This window comes from Bombina bombina, chromosome 1 (assembly GCF_027579735.1).
Source record: "Bombina bombina isolate aBomBom1 chromosome 1, aBomBom1.pri, whole genome shotgun sequence".
Taxonomy (NCBI): Eukaryota; Metazoa; Chordata; class Amphibia; order Anura; family Bombinatoridae; genus Bombina; species Bombina bombina.
The window spans coordinates 458,581,937-458,598,064 of record NC_069499.1 but is presented as its reverse complement, the minus strand read 5'-3'; the positions used below and the strand labels follow the sequence as shown (position 1 = coordinate 458,598,064).

At 34.9% G+C, this 16,128-nt stretch overlaps 1 protein-coding gene and 1 long non-coding RNA gene across 2 annotated transcripts; one reads left to right on the top strand and one right to left on the bottom strand.

Annotated features, from left to right (window-relative positions):
* Positions 1–6,304: 6,304 nt before the first annotated feature.
* Positions 6,305–7,478, bottom strand: LOC128645446 (uncharacterized). The gene is made up of 2 exons (XR_008400115.1): positions 7,344–7,478; positions 6,305–6,484 (listed from the first exon to the last, which is right to left on the bottom strand). It is a non-coding gene; the product is annotated as an uncharacterized LOC128645446 (long non-coding RNA).
* SP3 (Sp3 transcription factor) lies at positions 6,584–8,295 on the top strand. Its single transcript, XM_053698453.1, has 3 exons — positions 6,584–6,829; positions 7,070–7,182; positions 7,411–8,295. Exons 1-3 carry the CDS (start codon positions 6,823–6,825, stop codon positions 7,579–7,581), a joined length of 291 nt encoding a protein of 96 aa, XP_053554428.1. The 5' UTR covers positions 6,584–6,822; the 3' UTR covers positions 7,582–8,295.
* The last annotated feature ends 7,833 nt before the right edge of the window (positions 8,296–16,128 follow it).

The following is a 16,128-nucleotide window of genomic DNA, read 5'->3' as shown; positions in this document are numbered from 1 at the left end:
GGGGAAAGGCACCTCTTTCAAGCAGGGGCACCCTTACCATTGGTGTAGTCCCTCAGCCCAGAACTCTTAATCCCCTCCCCTGTACCCCACATTCAGCGATTCCTATATAAAGAACATTATATTTTACACCTTGTGATACCATAAACACTTCTTCATAAACTAAGCACAAGACGTACATTGTACCTTCTCATAGCTGCATACCCGAAAGCGTGGGGCCTGGGGCGGTTGCCCCCCTCACCCTGCCCAAAAGGCAAGGGTAGCATAATGGCTTTCTTTTGAACCCAATGGCAATTGACCCTTTGGTATTGGAAGTAAAATAGATGTAGGGTATTTCCTCTGCTGTCTTTTACAATACACAGAGGTCCGGGAGACTCATAATTAAATGAGTGGACCTGCCTGTCCAGCAGACAGGTAACTGTCAGTAATGACAAATACCTTAATGGGTCTTTGGAAACTCTAAAGAGGCAACTATCAACCCTGCACCATAAGCATAGAACTTTAATATATTATTGACATTAAAGATTTCATGTCATTATACCTTTATACGGTATGTCTAGTGATTTTCAAAGAAATAAAGTTCACTTGGAGCAACCCCTAATATAATTTTGTTGTGATTTACAGGCAGATAAATCTTTCTCACAGCAATCACTAGCATCATGTGTTATTATTATTGGTTATTTGTAGAGCACCAACAGATTCCACAGCGCTAAGTGTTGTTGATGTCCATGTAAATTTATCTTCCTTACTAGTATAGAAATAAAGGTATCCAAATAACCGCTAAAGGAGAAACTTTTGGTCAATGTTGTCCTTTCCTGGGTAGACTCCTCCATGGGCTCATGGATGCTTATCACATCCCTATTCATCCAGACCATTTTCAATTTCTGAGATCCTCTTTCCTAGAAAAGCATTTTCAGTTGGTTACTCTTCCGTTTGGCCTAGCAACAGCATCAAGAATATTTTCAAAGGTTCTCGGTGCCCTTCTATCTGTAACAGAGCAGGGTATTGCAACGTTTCCTTATTTGGACAATATCTTGGTTCTAGTTCAATCTTTTCATTTAGCAGAATCTCTCATAAAACTATTGTTGTTTCTTCAAAATCATGGTTGGAGGATCAATTTTCTAAAGAGTTTCTTGATTCCTCAGACAAAGGTCACTTATTTGGGATTCCAAATAGACTCAGTGCCCATGACTCTCTGACAGAAAAGAGACGAATAAAGTTAGTTTCAGCTTGTCAGAACCTTCAGTCTCTATCATACCCTTCAGTGGCTATGTGCTTGGACCTAATGATTGCAGCATTGGACGCTATCCCCTTTGCTCGTTTTCATATGAGGCCTCTTCAACTTTGCATGCTGCGCCAATGGTGCAAGGATTCTACTCGAATATCACAACTAATATTCTTAAATCCAAACACTCGTTTTTCTCTGACATGGTGGCTAGACCCTCAATTTCTTCAGGGGGCCTCCTTTGTTCGCCCTACCTGGTCTGTGATTACAACAGATGCAAGTCTTACAGGGAGCAGTATGGGGGTCCCTGACTGCACAGGGAGTTTGGAATATTCAGGAAACAAAGATTCCAATCAATATCTTAGAACTCCGTGCTCTTTTCAAAGCTCTTCCAGCTTGGCCTCTTTTGAAGAACGAACCTTTCCTTCGTTTTCAAACTGACAATATCACAACAGTGGCATATGTCAATCATCAAGGGGGAACTTAATGTTACCTAGCCATGAAAGAAGTTTCTCGGATACTTCCTTGGGCAGAAACCAATTCCTGTCTCATCACTGCGATTCAAATCCCAGGTGTGGACAACTGGAAGGCAGATTATCTCAGCCATCAGTCACTACATCCGGGGGGGGGGGGGGGGGGGGAATGGTCTCTCCATCAGGATGTATTCTCACAAATTGTTCAGATCTGAGGTCTTCCACAAATAGATCCCATGGCCTCTCGTTGAACAAGACACTTCCCAGATACCTTGCAAGGTCACGGGATCCTCAGGCAGTAATGACAGATGCTCTAGCAGTCCCTTGGTCATTCCAATATGCTTATATATTTCCTCCACTAGTTCTACTACCCATAGTGATTTCAAAAATCAAGATAGAACAATCATCTGTAATTCTGATAGCTCCTGCGTGGCCTCTCAGGATTTGGTATGCAGATCTAGTTTGGATGTCAAGCTACCCGCCATGGCATCTTCCTCTAAGATCAGACCTTCTGCCTCAAGGTCCCTTCTTTCATCCAGACATAAAATCTCTGAACTTAATGGTGTGGAGATTGAACACCTAGTTCTCAGTCACAGGTTTTTCAGACTCTGTAATTAATACTATGATTCAATCAAGAAAATCTGTTTCTAGGAAGATTATAAGGTTTGGAAAACATATTTCCTGGTGTTCCTCTCATAATTTTTCTTGGCATACCTTTAGGAATTCTTCAAGATGATTTAGACAAGGACTTATCTGCCAACACTTTGAAAGGACAGATTTAATCTGTTATGTTTCACAGAAAGATTGCTCATCTTCTAGACATTCATTGTTTTGTTCAGGCTTTGTCTAGAATAAAACCTGTAATTAAATCTATTTCTACTCCATGGAGTCTCAATCTAGTGTTACAATCTTTGCAGGCTCCTCCTTTTGAGCCTATGCATTCTGTAGACATTAAACTATTTTCTTGGAAAGTTTTGTTTCTTTTAGCTATCTCTTTTGCTATAAGAGTTTCAGAATTATCTGCCCTTTCTTGTGAAACACCTTACTTAATTTTTCATCAAGACAAAGCAGTTTTGTGGACTACTTTGAAATGTTTGCCAAAGGTTGTGAATTCTAACATTAATAGGGTATATGTTTTTCCCGCTTTGTGTCCTAATCCTAAAAATTATGCAGAAAAAGCTTTACATTCTTTGGATGTTGTCTAGATTGTTTGTAATTTTTACTGGTTCACGGAAGGGTCAGAAAGCTTCTGCTATTTCTTTAGCCTCTTGGTTAAAACTTGATTCACAAAGCTTATTTGGAAGCGGGTCAATCTCCGCCTCAGAGAATTACTGCTCATTGTATAAGATCAGTTGCCACATCTTGGGCTTTCAATAATGAGGCTTCAGTTAATCAAATCTGCAAAGCAGCCACTTGGTCTTCTTTGCATACTTTTACCATTTTGAATCTTCAGAAGTAGCTTTTGGTAGAAAAGTTCTTCAGGCAGTGGTTGATTCTGTTGCCTATAAAAAATTCTTCAGGTTTTTTTTAGTTATTAAAAGACTTTAATTTGGATATTATTTTCAGCGAAAAAAAGCTGTTTATATTTTATCCCTCCCTTTTTAATTGTGTTACTTGTGGTCTTCCACATCTTGGGTATTATATCAAATATGTAACAAATCTTGGACTCCTGCCACCTATATGAAAGAAAACAATTTATGTAAGAACTTACCAGATAAATAAATTTATTTCATGGTGGCGAGTTGACGAGGTCCTCTCCCTATTATGGGTCGTTTTTAACAGAGCACATCTTTTTCCCTGTTCCTTTATTTATGGCTTTATCTTACTCCTTTTTTTACACCTCACTTCTTGGCTATACATTCAACAGATATGAGTGAGGTGGGTGGGGTATTTATAGGCTTTGAGGTTTGGGAAACTTTGCCTCCTCCTGGTAGGAATGTATATACCACATGTAACAAATCGTTGACTCTCGCCAACATGAAAGAAATGAATTTATCAGGTAAGTTCTTACATAAATTATGTTTTTATTACCTTATGTCTTCTATAACCCACTGGGAGTGTAATTTATTCTACTGGCTGTGTTAACACAGCTTGGCCTTAAAGGGACACTGAACCCAAATGTTTTTCTTTTGCGATTCAGACAGAGCGTGAAATTTTAAGCAACTTTCTAATTAACTCCTATTATCAAATTTTCTTAATTCTCTTGGTATCTTTATTTCAAATGCAAGAAAGTTTAGATGCCAGACCATTTTTGGTGAACAACCTGGGTTGTTATTGCCAATTGGTGGATAAATTCATCCACCAATAAAAAAGTGCTGTCCAGAGGTCTGAACCAAAAAAAGCTTATATGCCTTTTTTCAAATAACGATAGAAAGAGAAAGAAGAAAATGTGATAATAGGAGTAAATTAGAAAGTTTGCTTAAAATTGCATGCTCTATCTGAATCATGAAAGAAAAAAATTTGGGTTCAGTGTCCGTTTAAAGTGAAGGTCAATTTTTTAGCAATGAGTGCCTGGTTTTTAAAAATACTTTTAAAAACAGAGGCACTTTCTTTAAATCCACAAGCCTAATATTTCTAATTACATGATGAAAGCTACAGGAGTTCATTTCTTTGTATTAGACATTGTTTAATTTCAATCGTCTCGCTCGAGACAGGACAATATTCTATTTTTTATTTCTTTTTTCCCAACTGTATGCTTGATTTCATGTATCTTGTTGTTTTGTCTAATAAAGCTTGTTTAAAAACAAAAAAAAAAAAAAACCAGGGGCACTTTCATTGATGAAAATTAACATTGCACTGGATTTGAAGAAGTACTTACCTTTTACTTCTACAAAGCCGGATCGACGATCTCCCCATCCTTCTTCCTGCTGTAGACCACAGCAATGACAAAACTGGCTTCCTCCAATCACAGCCAGGCATCACGAGCTGGATGCTCTGGGGTGCAAGCCATGATTGGAGGAAGCCGGTTTTCGTCATTTCTGACGTCAGTACAGAGGAACTGAGATCAGTGATCCGGTTTTGCATGAGTAAAGGTAAGCATTTCTTCAAATCCAGTGCAATGTTAATTTTCATCAATGAAAGTGCCCATTTTTAAAAGTATTTTTAAAAACCGGGCACTCATTGATGAAAATTGACCTTCACTTTAAGGTCAAAAACTTTCAGGATGGGTGGGGATACCACAGGCTAAATAAACTATTTTAAATGCCAATATAAGGGCAATGAAAATAATTGTAAACAATTTAATACACTCCAGCAGGTAAAGTGGATCATTGGGAACAAATTAAAGAGGACATTTGAGTAATTGTCTCTTTAAGCTGTGGATGCAGCTTCAGCATTTCTGAGCCTAAAATATTTGCTAGCAATTTAGCCTCTTTGTGACCTAAAGTGTTGCGGATTTGCAGACGTGTGCTGGCAGGAGCGGTATTGGACAAGCAGTGGCTTGTACAAAAACAAAGAGCAAATGCTGAACGCAATGCAGGGCACATGAGGTTCCTGAGAGTAAACCTTGTCCGCCCGATCCACGATAAACACATTGAACGATTTAACTTGTGTCTTACTGAATTGTAATTTAAAATGAGTTTTACAAATGGTGATTTAAATGAAACTTACCTGGTGTAAATTAAATGGATAGAAAAATGTGTATTTCAATCTGAAATAGAAGCATTTTTTGGAATATACTTCCATTAACAAAAATGCTCCTAATAAAAGTTATCACTGTTTTTCAGCAGAATACGCATAGCCAGTGAAGGCCTGTGCACCAGTATTCAAACACTATGCTTGCTCAGAGAGGTGGTAGTGGTGTGTATTGCTTCTGAAGACGTAATTTTTGAATACTAGTGCACAGGCACTCACAGGATATGTGCACATGCCACAGAAAAACAGTAATAAACTTACTAGAAGCATTTTTGATAATGGATATATATATATATATTTGAAATGCACCCATACACATTTCATTTTTGACCTTTCTATCCCTTAAAAAAAATAAATAAAAAATTGGTCATTTTCATTAAATGATATATAGGTATATCCACATATAAATATGTGGCTGATTTCCGTGGGAAGAGAGGCATAACTACAAGAGAGGCATAACTACATGGTTTGGGGGATGTGAATGGGACTAGATTTTAGCAAAGTAAGCTAACATTTCATATGCATTCTGAAAACATATCAATGCTTTTGCTTTAACCATCCTATTTGTATTTTTAAAATTCACTTTTTTTTAAAAAAACAAACAAACATGTATGACTACACAAGACATACGTCAAAAATACAAAATATTTGTACATCAATGTACACAGAAGCCAAGCAACACGTACAGAAAAGTCAATATAATTATTGGTTTGCTATAGCAAACGTGATTTGCTTTTTTCTATCAAAATGTACTTTCTGTGGCAAAACAAAATGCACAAGTTTTATATTATAGAACATAACCTGTGTACGTAAAATGTGTATAGAACATAACGTAAGAAATACACCATATGTTAAAATTACTGTACATGGGCCACACAAAAAAAAAGCTCAGCAGCAGTCTCGCTAACATTGCGCTGGTATGTACACTGATTTGTACACAAAAGGCATTTGTTAATGACAACTATTAAGAAGCCAATTTCATTAACATTTTATTAACGGTACAACGACAAAAAGAACACCACCAAAATGTGCGTTGGCTGGATTGAGCGCAGGCCCCGAATCTCCATGTCAGCTCACGAGAAGGCCGCTTTTCATTGTCTGCAATTGTAAACAGAGTGCGCGCACGTCACGCATTCTTCACAGGAAGCCCGCGTACCTATAAAAAAAAAACCTAAAATAATCGACACGCTTTTCCGCCAATCAAATGTTTGCCAATGCACCTATGTCACCAATGTTTAACGGAGATGGGCGGCCCAATTTTACGTCTGACGTCACACGTCCCCCGTACTGGCTGCAAGCCCCACCTTTTGTGTTTCCCGCACCGTCAATCAAAATAGGAAAAAAAAACGCGCCTGGTTCTCTCCGTCCGCAGCCCGTCTGTGATTATTATCCTATAATCATGTTAAGCGTCTAATAAACCGACAGCGGCCCGCAGCCCTTACGTTTTTTTTGCGAATTCTTTTATTTTTTTGTTGTAATCCTGCCACAAACACAATGACCGGTACGTAACCAAACCCGCTTGCGCTTCCCTGTCAGCTTTGTAGCAAAATACTGCGAAACGCCCCCGGTCCTCTTCCCGGAAATAGAGGGGTTACATCGCGCGTTGCATTAAGGGATTCGTAGGCAGGAGGGGGTAAAGGGGCTGAAGAGGAAAGGAACCCCATAGGCTTCAGCAATGGCGCTTCCGTAACGTTTCCTTTCTCTCCTTGTACTGTCATTTCTTTCTTTGTCCCTTTGCCAGCTCCTGAGCAGCCAGTCAAGCAAGAGGAAATGGCCGCCATGGAGGTGGACGGTCAGAGCGAGTATTTACAGCACGGACACAGCAGCGACGACAGCGACCAAGGTGGCGAGCAGGTAAGAGTGGGCCTAAGTCCCAAGCATTCCAACATGCATGCGCCATGTCTGCCCCGGCCTGTCAATGTGTGTGGCGTTTACATTTAGATCAAATACTAGTTAAAGCCAATGTATTGGTGCTAGATAGTACAAAACACACAAAAACCACACAAGAGTCGTACTTCCTGTGTCAGCTCCGGACTAACGGCCACCCACTTTCTTCTTTTTGAACCCGCCCATTGTGGGTAGGACGCTCAGCCGTCACCGCTTGTTCTGCTGGCGGCTACCTGCAGCAAGATCGGCTTGCCATCGGTAGAAGATGATGGTGACAGCGGTGGTGCCGGAGCGGTAAGTGATGAGCCTAGGCTGGAGCACAGACAACCCCCTAGGGGAGGGAGGGGAGGACATATGTCGTCCTGAACCCCCACCTACTCCTCATACCCTCCCACTGCTCCTCCTCCCCTGGTGACCGGCACTGGAGTGGGTCACCCCTTCTTGATCAGAATTGGATATGTATTTGGTTCCCCTTGATCATGTTTGCAGCCTTACAAAGATGGCGGAATGACGTTCAGTAGCATTGCAATCTATCACTGCTACACACCTGTTTAAGTGAACCCAAATACTCCCATGCATTACCTGTGTATATGTTATTTAACAATGCAAGAACACTTACATGTTTGTTTTATAATGGAAATGATCCTGGCAGAAAAGACACCTATTGACACATTACGTCTTAGATGATATTTTCAGTCATGTATGATCAAGAATAAAATAATAAATAGGTTTGATAGATGTTTACCCATTTGACATAGTTGAAAACAGTTTAACCCCTTGATGGCCATATGGAGTCCCAAAGTGTTTTCTTAATTCACTTTATAAAATTATTTAATATCCTTACATTGTAGAATGTTACAATGACACGGAATGTATTGACTGTACAGTGTTTCACATTTTTTGGTTAATACCTTTTAAATCAGAGTTTTACATTCTATTTTACTGCTACACATGTCTTGCTTTCTGTATTTTGGTTTGTGTACATATACAGAATAATCAATTGTACTTGTTAATACTTAGCGTCTAAAGATGCATTAGATATCAGGGTTACTTATCCTTTTGTGTTTTTTTTTATTTTTTTGTTGAAGTTTCAAAATTTGTACTAGAAAATTTGCTTTTTTGTCTCTGCATGTTATGAATGATGCTCTATATATGTTTTTTTTAGTGTCTGTAACATAGTTGTTTGTTTTTTGTATTCAGCTTTGTATGTTTATGCTATTTTAGTTTGTGTCTGCATGTTGTTTTTTTTTTTTTTTATAACTATTTTTTTAACACAATTTTACATTACCTGTGAATGTTTAGTATAATGGTTTGAAGGGATGGTCATTTTTTTTTTTTTTAAACGTATGTTTTTTGTTGTGGTGTGTGTGTGTATATATATATATATATATATATATATGTATATATATATATATACATATGTATATATATATGTATATATGTATATATATATGTATATATGTATATATGTATATATGTATATATATATATATATGTATATATATATATATATATGTATATATATATATATATATATATATATATATATATATGTATATATATATGTATATATATATGTATATATGTATATATATATGTATATATATATATATATATATGTATATATATATATATATATATATATATGTATATATATATATATATATATATATATATATGTATATATATATATATATATATATATGTATATATATATATATATATATATATGTATATATATATATATATATATATATATGTATATATATATATATATATATATATGTATATATATATATATATATATGTATATATATATATATATATATATATATGTATATATATATATATATATCTGTATATATATATATATATATATATATCTGTATATATATATATATATATATATATCTGTATATATATATATATATATATCTGTATATATATATATATATATATATCTGTATATATATATATATATATATATCTGTATATATATATATATATATCTGTATATATATATATATATATATCTGTATATATATATATATATATCTGTATATATATATATATATATCTGTATATATATATATATATATATCTGTATATATATATATATATATATCTGTATATATATATATATATATATATCTGTATATATATATATATATATATCTGTATATATATATATATATATCTGTATATATATATATATATATATATCTGTATATATATATATATATATATCTGTATATATATATATATATATCTGTATATATATATATATATATATATCTGTATATATATATATATATATATCTGTATATATATATATATATATATCTGTATATATATATATATATATCTGTATATATATATATATATATCTGTATATATATATATATATATATATCTCTGTATATATATATATATATATATCTCTGTATATATATATATATATATCTCTGTATATATATATATATATATCTCTGTATATATATATATATATATATATATATCTCTGTATATATATATATATATATCTCTGTATATATATATATATATATATATATATATATATATATGTCTGTATATATATATATATATATCTCTGTATATATATATATATATATATATATATATATCTCTGTATATATATATATATATATATATCTCTGTATATATATATATATATATATATCTCTGTATATATATATATATATATCATTTAAAGTGAATGAAAGCCCGTTTGTTTATAAATACTATTAAAAACCGGGGCACTTCCATTCATCAAAGTTTACAAAGCAACTGTTTTGTTAAAAAAATTACTTTTTTTTTTTTTTTTTTTAACAAAACGACTGCTTTGTAAACGTTGATGAATAAAAGTGCCCCAGTTTTTAATAGTATTTTTAAAAAACGGTCTTTCATTCACAAAAGTTTACCTTCACTTTAAAACTGCCCTTTTTGTTGGTCAATTCTTTAATTTTTTGAAAAATCTTGAGAAGCCTATTGAGTACGTTTCTTATTTATTCCTTTTCTGTGAACAGTCATTGATTAGAATCTTATAGTTTCTGTTAAACCTTAGAAAACTGCAGTTTGTAGTTGTATCCTTAATATGTATAATAGGTATTAAGGGGATAGAAAGGTCATAACAGAAATTTGTATGGGTGTATTTCAGTTTTAAATAGAAGCATTTTTGCATTATACTTCCTCTGGCAAAAATGCTTCTAGTAAGAGTTATTACTGTTTTTCCCAGTGGCATATGCACATATGCTGCGTGGTTCCATGCACCAGTATTCAAGCTCAGAATGCTGGCAGTGGTGTATTGTCTGCGAAGACAGGACCCTGAATCCACATTTTTTCTTTCGTGATTCAAATAGAGCATGCAACTTTCTAATTTACTCCTATTTTTCTTCATTCTCATGCTATCTTTATTTGAAAATCAAGAATGTAAGTTTAGAAGCCGGTCCATTTTTGGTTCACAACCTGGGTTGTTCTTGCTGATTGGTGTCTAAAAGTACCCGCCATAAAGTGCTGTCCAGGGTCTAAACAAAAAAAATTGGAGTGCTTGAACATCCTTTTGGCTTCCTTAGCTTAGATGCCTTTTTAAAATAAATATAGCAAGATAACGAAGAAAAATTGGCAATAGGAGTGAACCCCAAGGCAGAACATACAGTGATCTGAGATGTCATCTCAGAAAATGCAGCATGCCTGCAGAAAGAACAGGACACATGCAGGAACTGTTAGTGCTTGAACTTTTAATGCTGCTCCACATTAGATAGTTCTCTTCAAACAGAGCTGTGCTCTGGTTGCAGTGTGCAAATTTTCCTTAACACAGTGCACCCAGAGCAAAGTGCTGTTTGAAGTTAGCAGTCAAATATGCAGTAGCGCTGCAAAGCAGCAGCACATTGCTTGTTGACTGGCTCTCAGAGATTTTTTCAAACCCGCCCCTTAGCTTTTCCCAGTCTGCAAAGCTGTTTATTCTGAATGTAAGATGTTAGTATGAGCATTGCATCTTTTTTATTACTACATTTCTATGTTAGACCAAGAGAAAATGAAACAGATTTATTCAAGAGACATTTTAAAATGTCTTTTTGTATGCAGCTAATTTGCAATGCAATTATATTATAAAGCATTAAAAATGGCTTTATTCTTTAGTTAACCAACACATTGCAGTTGGACTGGTGCCTTAGTGCAACTATCTAATTTAAAGGGACACTGAACCCAAATTTTTTCTTTCGTTATTCAGATAACGCATGCAGTTTTATGCAACTTTCTAATTTACTCCTATTATCAATTTTTCTTTATTCTCTTGCTATCTTTGTTTAAAAAAAGAAGGCATCTAAGCTAAGGAGCCAGCCAATATTTGGATTAGGACTCTGGACAGCACTTGTTTATTGGTGGGTGAATTTATCCACCAATCAGCAACAACCACCCAGGTTGTTCACCAAAAATGGGCCAGCATATAAACTTACATTCTTGCTTTTCAAATAAAGATACCAAGAGAATGAAGAAAATTTGATAATAGGAGTAAATTAGGAAGTTTCTTAAAGTTGCATGCTGTATCTGAATCACGAAGTAAATCCCAGTAAATATCTCACAAGTATTCTTTAAAATTAAAGGGACACTGTACCCAATTTTTTTTTCTTTCGTGATTCAGATTGAGCATGAAATTTTAAGCAACTTTCTAATTTACTCCTATTATCAAATTTTCTTAATTCTCTTGGTATCTTTATTTGAAATGCACAAATGTAAGTTTAGATGCCGGCCCATTTTTGGTGAACAACTTGGGTTGTCCTTGCTGATTGGTGGATAAATTCATCCACCAATAAAAAAGTGCTGTCCAGAGTACTGAAACCAAAAAAAGCTTAGATGCCTTCTTTTTCAAATAAAGATAGCAAGAGAATGAAGAAAAATTGATAATAGGAGCAAATTAGAAAGTTGCTTAAAATTGCATGCTCTATCTGAATTACAAAAGAATAAAATTTGGGTTCAGTGTCCCTTTAAGTATATTTATATTTTCCCAATGTCTTGTGTTTCATTGAAAAGAATTATAAATATCTTCCATTAGTTTAAAATAGCATCTACCTGTATCATTCATTCTAGCCAATTTTTATTTGTACTTTTGGGCCATTATAGGTATAAAATGACATGATCTAATTCTTCATTTTATTACTTGGTCTCTGCAAATCGTTTATACTAGGTATTGAGAAGCCTGGGAACCGGGGAGCCTCTGGTTCCTAGAATTCTACACCGGCTCCTAACTTTTTGGGTGATTCTACATATATTCATATACAAAATACCACTGTCTGGCTTCTAAATATTCTTATTGGCTCCTAAATTTTAAACGGATATCTCAACCCCTTTTACATACAAAGTACTGATAGTGCTTTAACTAGTACTTGGTTGTGTGATTTAGCACTGCTGATTGGACCAGCAGTGCTTTGCGGTTTCCAAGTGGTCCGTTACCTGTGTTTTAACCCCATTGCGGGAGTAAAGAACATAGCTCAGCAGTGTTGCTAGAAATAAAATGAGATCTAACGCAGTGTTTGACAAATATGTTTAACATTTAGAGTCGGCCAAAAGGTCTAGGAACAAGGTATTTTTGTAAGGCACATATATGTATGAATAATAATAATGTTTTTATTATGTGTGTATATATTAATGTATTACTTGGACCTGCATTAATTAATACAAGAACATTTACTTTTTTAAATTGATTTATTTTTAAACAAATAATGCAGGAATGGGACTTATTTTCAAATGGTTCTGGGATGGGGCTTATCTTAAAAAAAAATAAATAAAATGCATACAAGTCTTTATTCATGCTGCCCTTCACTTTGTCTCCTCCTAACTGACCCAGTTTCAACTCACACAGTTCTGTGTAACTGCCCCATCTGCCTCTCAGATTGCTCATACTAATAGCCCAGCTGCCCAGCACACACACATACACACACTGGCAATGCACACATACAGTATATAGTTTATACATATACTGGACCACACAGTAGTCTGTATAGGCTGTTCTTCCTCTCCTCTTGAAATTAATATAGCACTTCTACGACAAAAGAAGGCAGCACCACATAGTGTGTGTTCAGTAGATACACAGATCCCCTACATATGGTATCGTAGAATACTCATAAACGTAGCAGCTCTCGTGTGCGCAGGGCAAAGCAGGAGCTGTGGGAGAAGAATCCTTGCCTCTGTAACTGTGTCCAGCGGAACAGTCTAACTGAAATCCAGCCAGTCAGCTGTGCCACTGTCGAATAGCCCAGTCTGCTTTGCCTAGCATGCACTAGTGCTGCTACGTTTGAGTATTCTATGATACAATATGTATTGGATTTCTCTGTGTATCTACTGAACACAATGTGGTGCCACCTTCATTCGTTGTAGAAATAATGCATAAACCATGGCTTGATAACTTTCAATATCTAGGAAACAGAAATATTTGGGTGGCTTGAGAGCGAATTTAATTTCTATATATATTTTTTTTTTTTTTTTGACAGCCGTGTGGCATTATGAATTAGCTGGGTGGGGGGCAGTGTAATATTTTCTTACACATGGGTATCAAACTAATTGTATCCGGGTGCCACTGGCCAAGTGTTCTCCTATGGGGGGCCTGTTAAACAGAATGAGTGCTCTGGAACTGGATATAATAGAAACTGGAAGTGACATTTACTCAAGTAGTAGTGCAAGGAAGGAGCTGTAGTCCACAATAGACATACACAGTGTATATTTATATTGTGAGAGCCAAGTGAAGTGATCATTCTGGAACTGAATAAAAAGTGACATTTATCCAAGAAGTGCATAATGGGAGTCTACACTGGACAATGCATGCTTGTCTTTATATTCATCTTGTGAGTGCCTATGTAGAACATTAACTTGTTACACCTCTTAGAACCCTAAAAAAATGGGTGGGGACAAATTAATAATTTACCTAATAAACAAGGGAGGGCCAGATTAAACTATCTTGAGGGCCGCATATGGTCCCAGGGCCGGTACTTTTAGACCACTTATATTATGTAATTTTCTGCTAGCCAAAGCACAAATTTAATTTCATAATTTTAACATAAATGTTTTTTAATTATAATTTGTGCCAGGGTCTGGCCAATATGTTCAACATCTATGACACTTTTAGATATAAATATATGTGCAAGCATACCTCCGTGATATTGCGGATTTGATTCCAGACCACCGCAATAAAGTGAATGTAGCAATAAAGCGAGTCCCACAAATTGTGAATCGCTTTATTGCTATATGTGAATAAGTGTGTGTGTATACATGTGTACGTATGAGTTTATATGTGCATATATGTTGGAAAAATGGCGCTGATAGACTTACTTGACACAGGTTTGCCACAAACCTTCAATTTAAAAAAAACACATAATATGTGCACACGCATCATATCACAGGAATAAAGTTATTAGAACGAAAAATCTTAGCATTGAATTGTTTTTCATGCAAGAGGTTTAAGATTTCTAGGTAGAGATGGAGCAGGAAGCACATACTGAGTATGGGACCAGAGTCCCCATTTAGTGTAGACAATGTGGCATCACATCTGCCACATAGCTCTCACCTGACTGCCTTTCTGCTCTCCTACTATGCAACAGAGGGGCTCATATTGCAGGAACCAGGTTCCCTTAGACACACATAATCACCAGCATTGCCTAAGTACACATACACAATATTACAAATAGTTAAGACTTAACACACAACTTGCAAAAAGACTTTTCAATTTACTTCTATTATCAAACTGTGTTAAGTGTATACGGATATGAGTCTGATTGGCTAATGGCTGCCACATGATACAGTGGTATTGCATTGTCTTTTTATTATGCACTTGTTTATTATGCATTTATACTGTATTTAATGGACTTTAATATACAATGTTTTATTATATGTAGCAAACCACATTTGCAACATATTTTCTTTATTTAGTTTGACTTTTTCTGTTTTTTACAGTAAATGGATATGATACCCACATTTTTTTTTCTTTTGTTACAGATAGAGCATCCAATTTTAAACAAGTTACCAATTCAATTAGCAAATTTCCTTCATTCCTTTGGTATTCTTTAAAGCAATGCACTACAGGAAGCTAGCTGAAGACATTTGGGTGAACCAATGACGAGGCATATGTGTGCAGCCACCAATCAGCAGCTCCCTCCCAGTAGTGCATTGCAGCTCCTGAACATTCCTAAGTATTCTTTTCAACAAAGGATGCCAAGAGAACTAAGTAAATTAGATAATCAAAATTAAATTGGAAACTTGTCTAAAATTGCATGCTCTGTATGTATGAATCATGAATGAAACGCAAAGAATGTCTCATCCTATTCTTAAATAATGTGCCTTCCAGTTCCTGTTTAAAGTGGATATGCAAATACCAGACCTAGGGACAATAGCTTTCTATTTCAAAGCTTTATTTAAGGAAAACCGTGTATAATGCATAAGAAGGGCAACTCGGACAGTCGAAATGCATGACCACAAAATATGCATTGATGATATAACAATACATTTATCAATGTATCAACAAGCAAATAACCAAGGAAACATTCTGCTCTTTAGAGAAGAGAAGTACTCTTGAATTGGAATACATACGGGAGAAATGGAAATGCTTTGCCTACCCTCATCAAACGACCAGATGATGACTTGTCGATTTAAGATTTTGGATTATTTTTATGCAGGGTGGCTTTGATTTAAATCATGATTTAAATCACTAGTGTCAGTAATGGTTTTCATTTTTAGAATAATAACTTTTCAGATTATTTTTCTTGTTATATCAGACCATTACAGATTTGGTTATATTTTATTAGATATGCATTGATAGGTCATTGAAATGATTGTGAGCTGAACCATCTCCAGTTTAATAGATTTATCATTTATATTTGATCAACTTTTCAACTCTGCTTGATTGGA

Coding starts and splice junctions, on each gene's coding strand:
- SP3 (XM_053698453.1), top strand. Junction 7,183..7,410: donor GCGACCAAGGTGGCGAGCAG/GTAAGAGTGGGC, acceptor CATTGTGGGTAG/GACGCTCAGCCGTCACCGCT.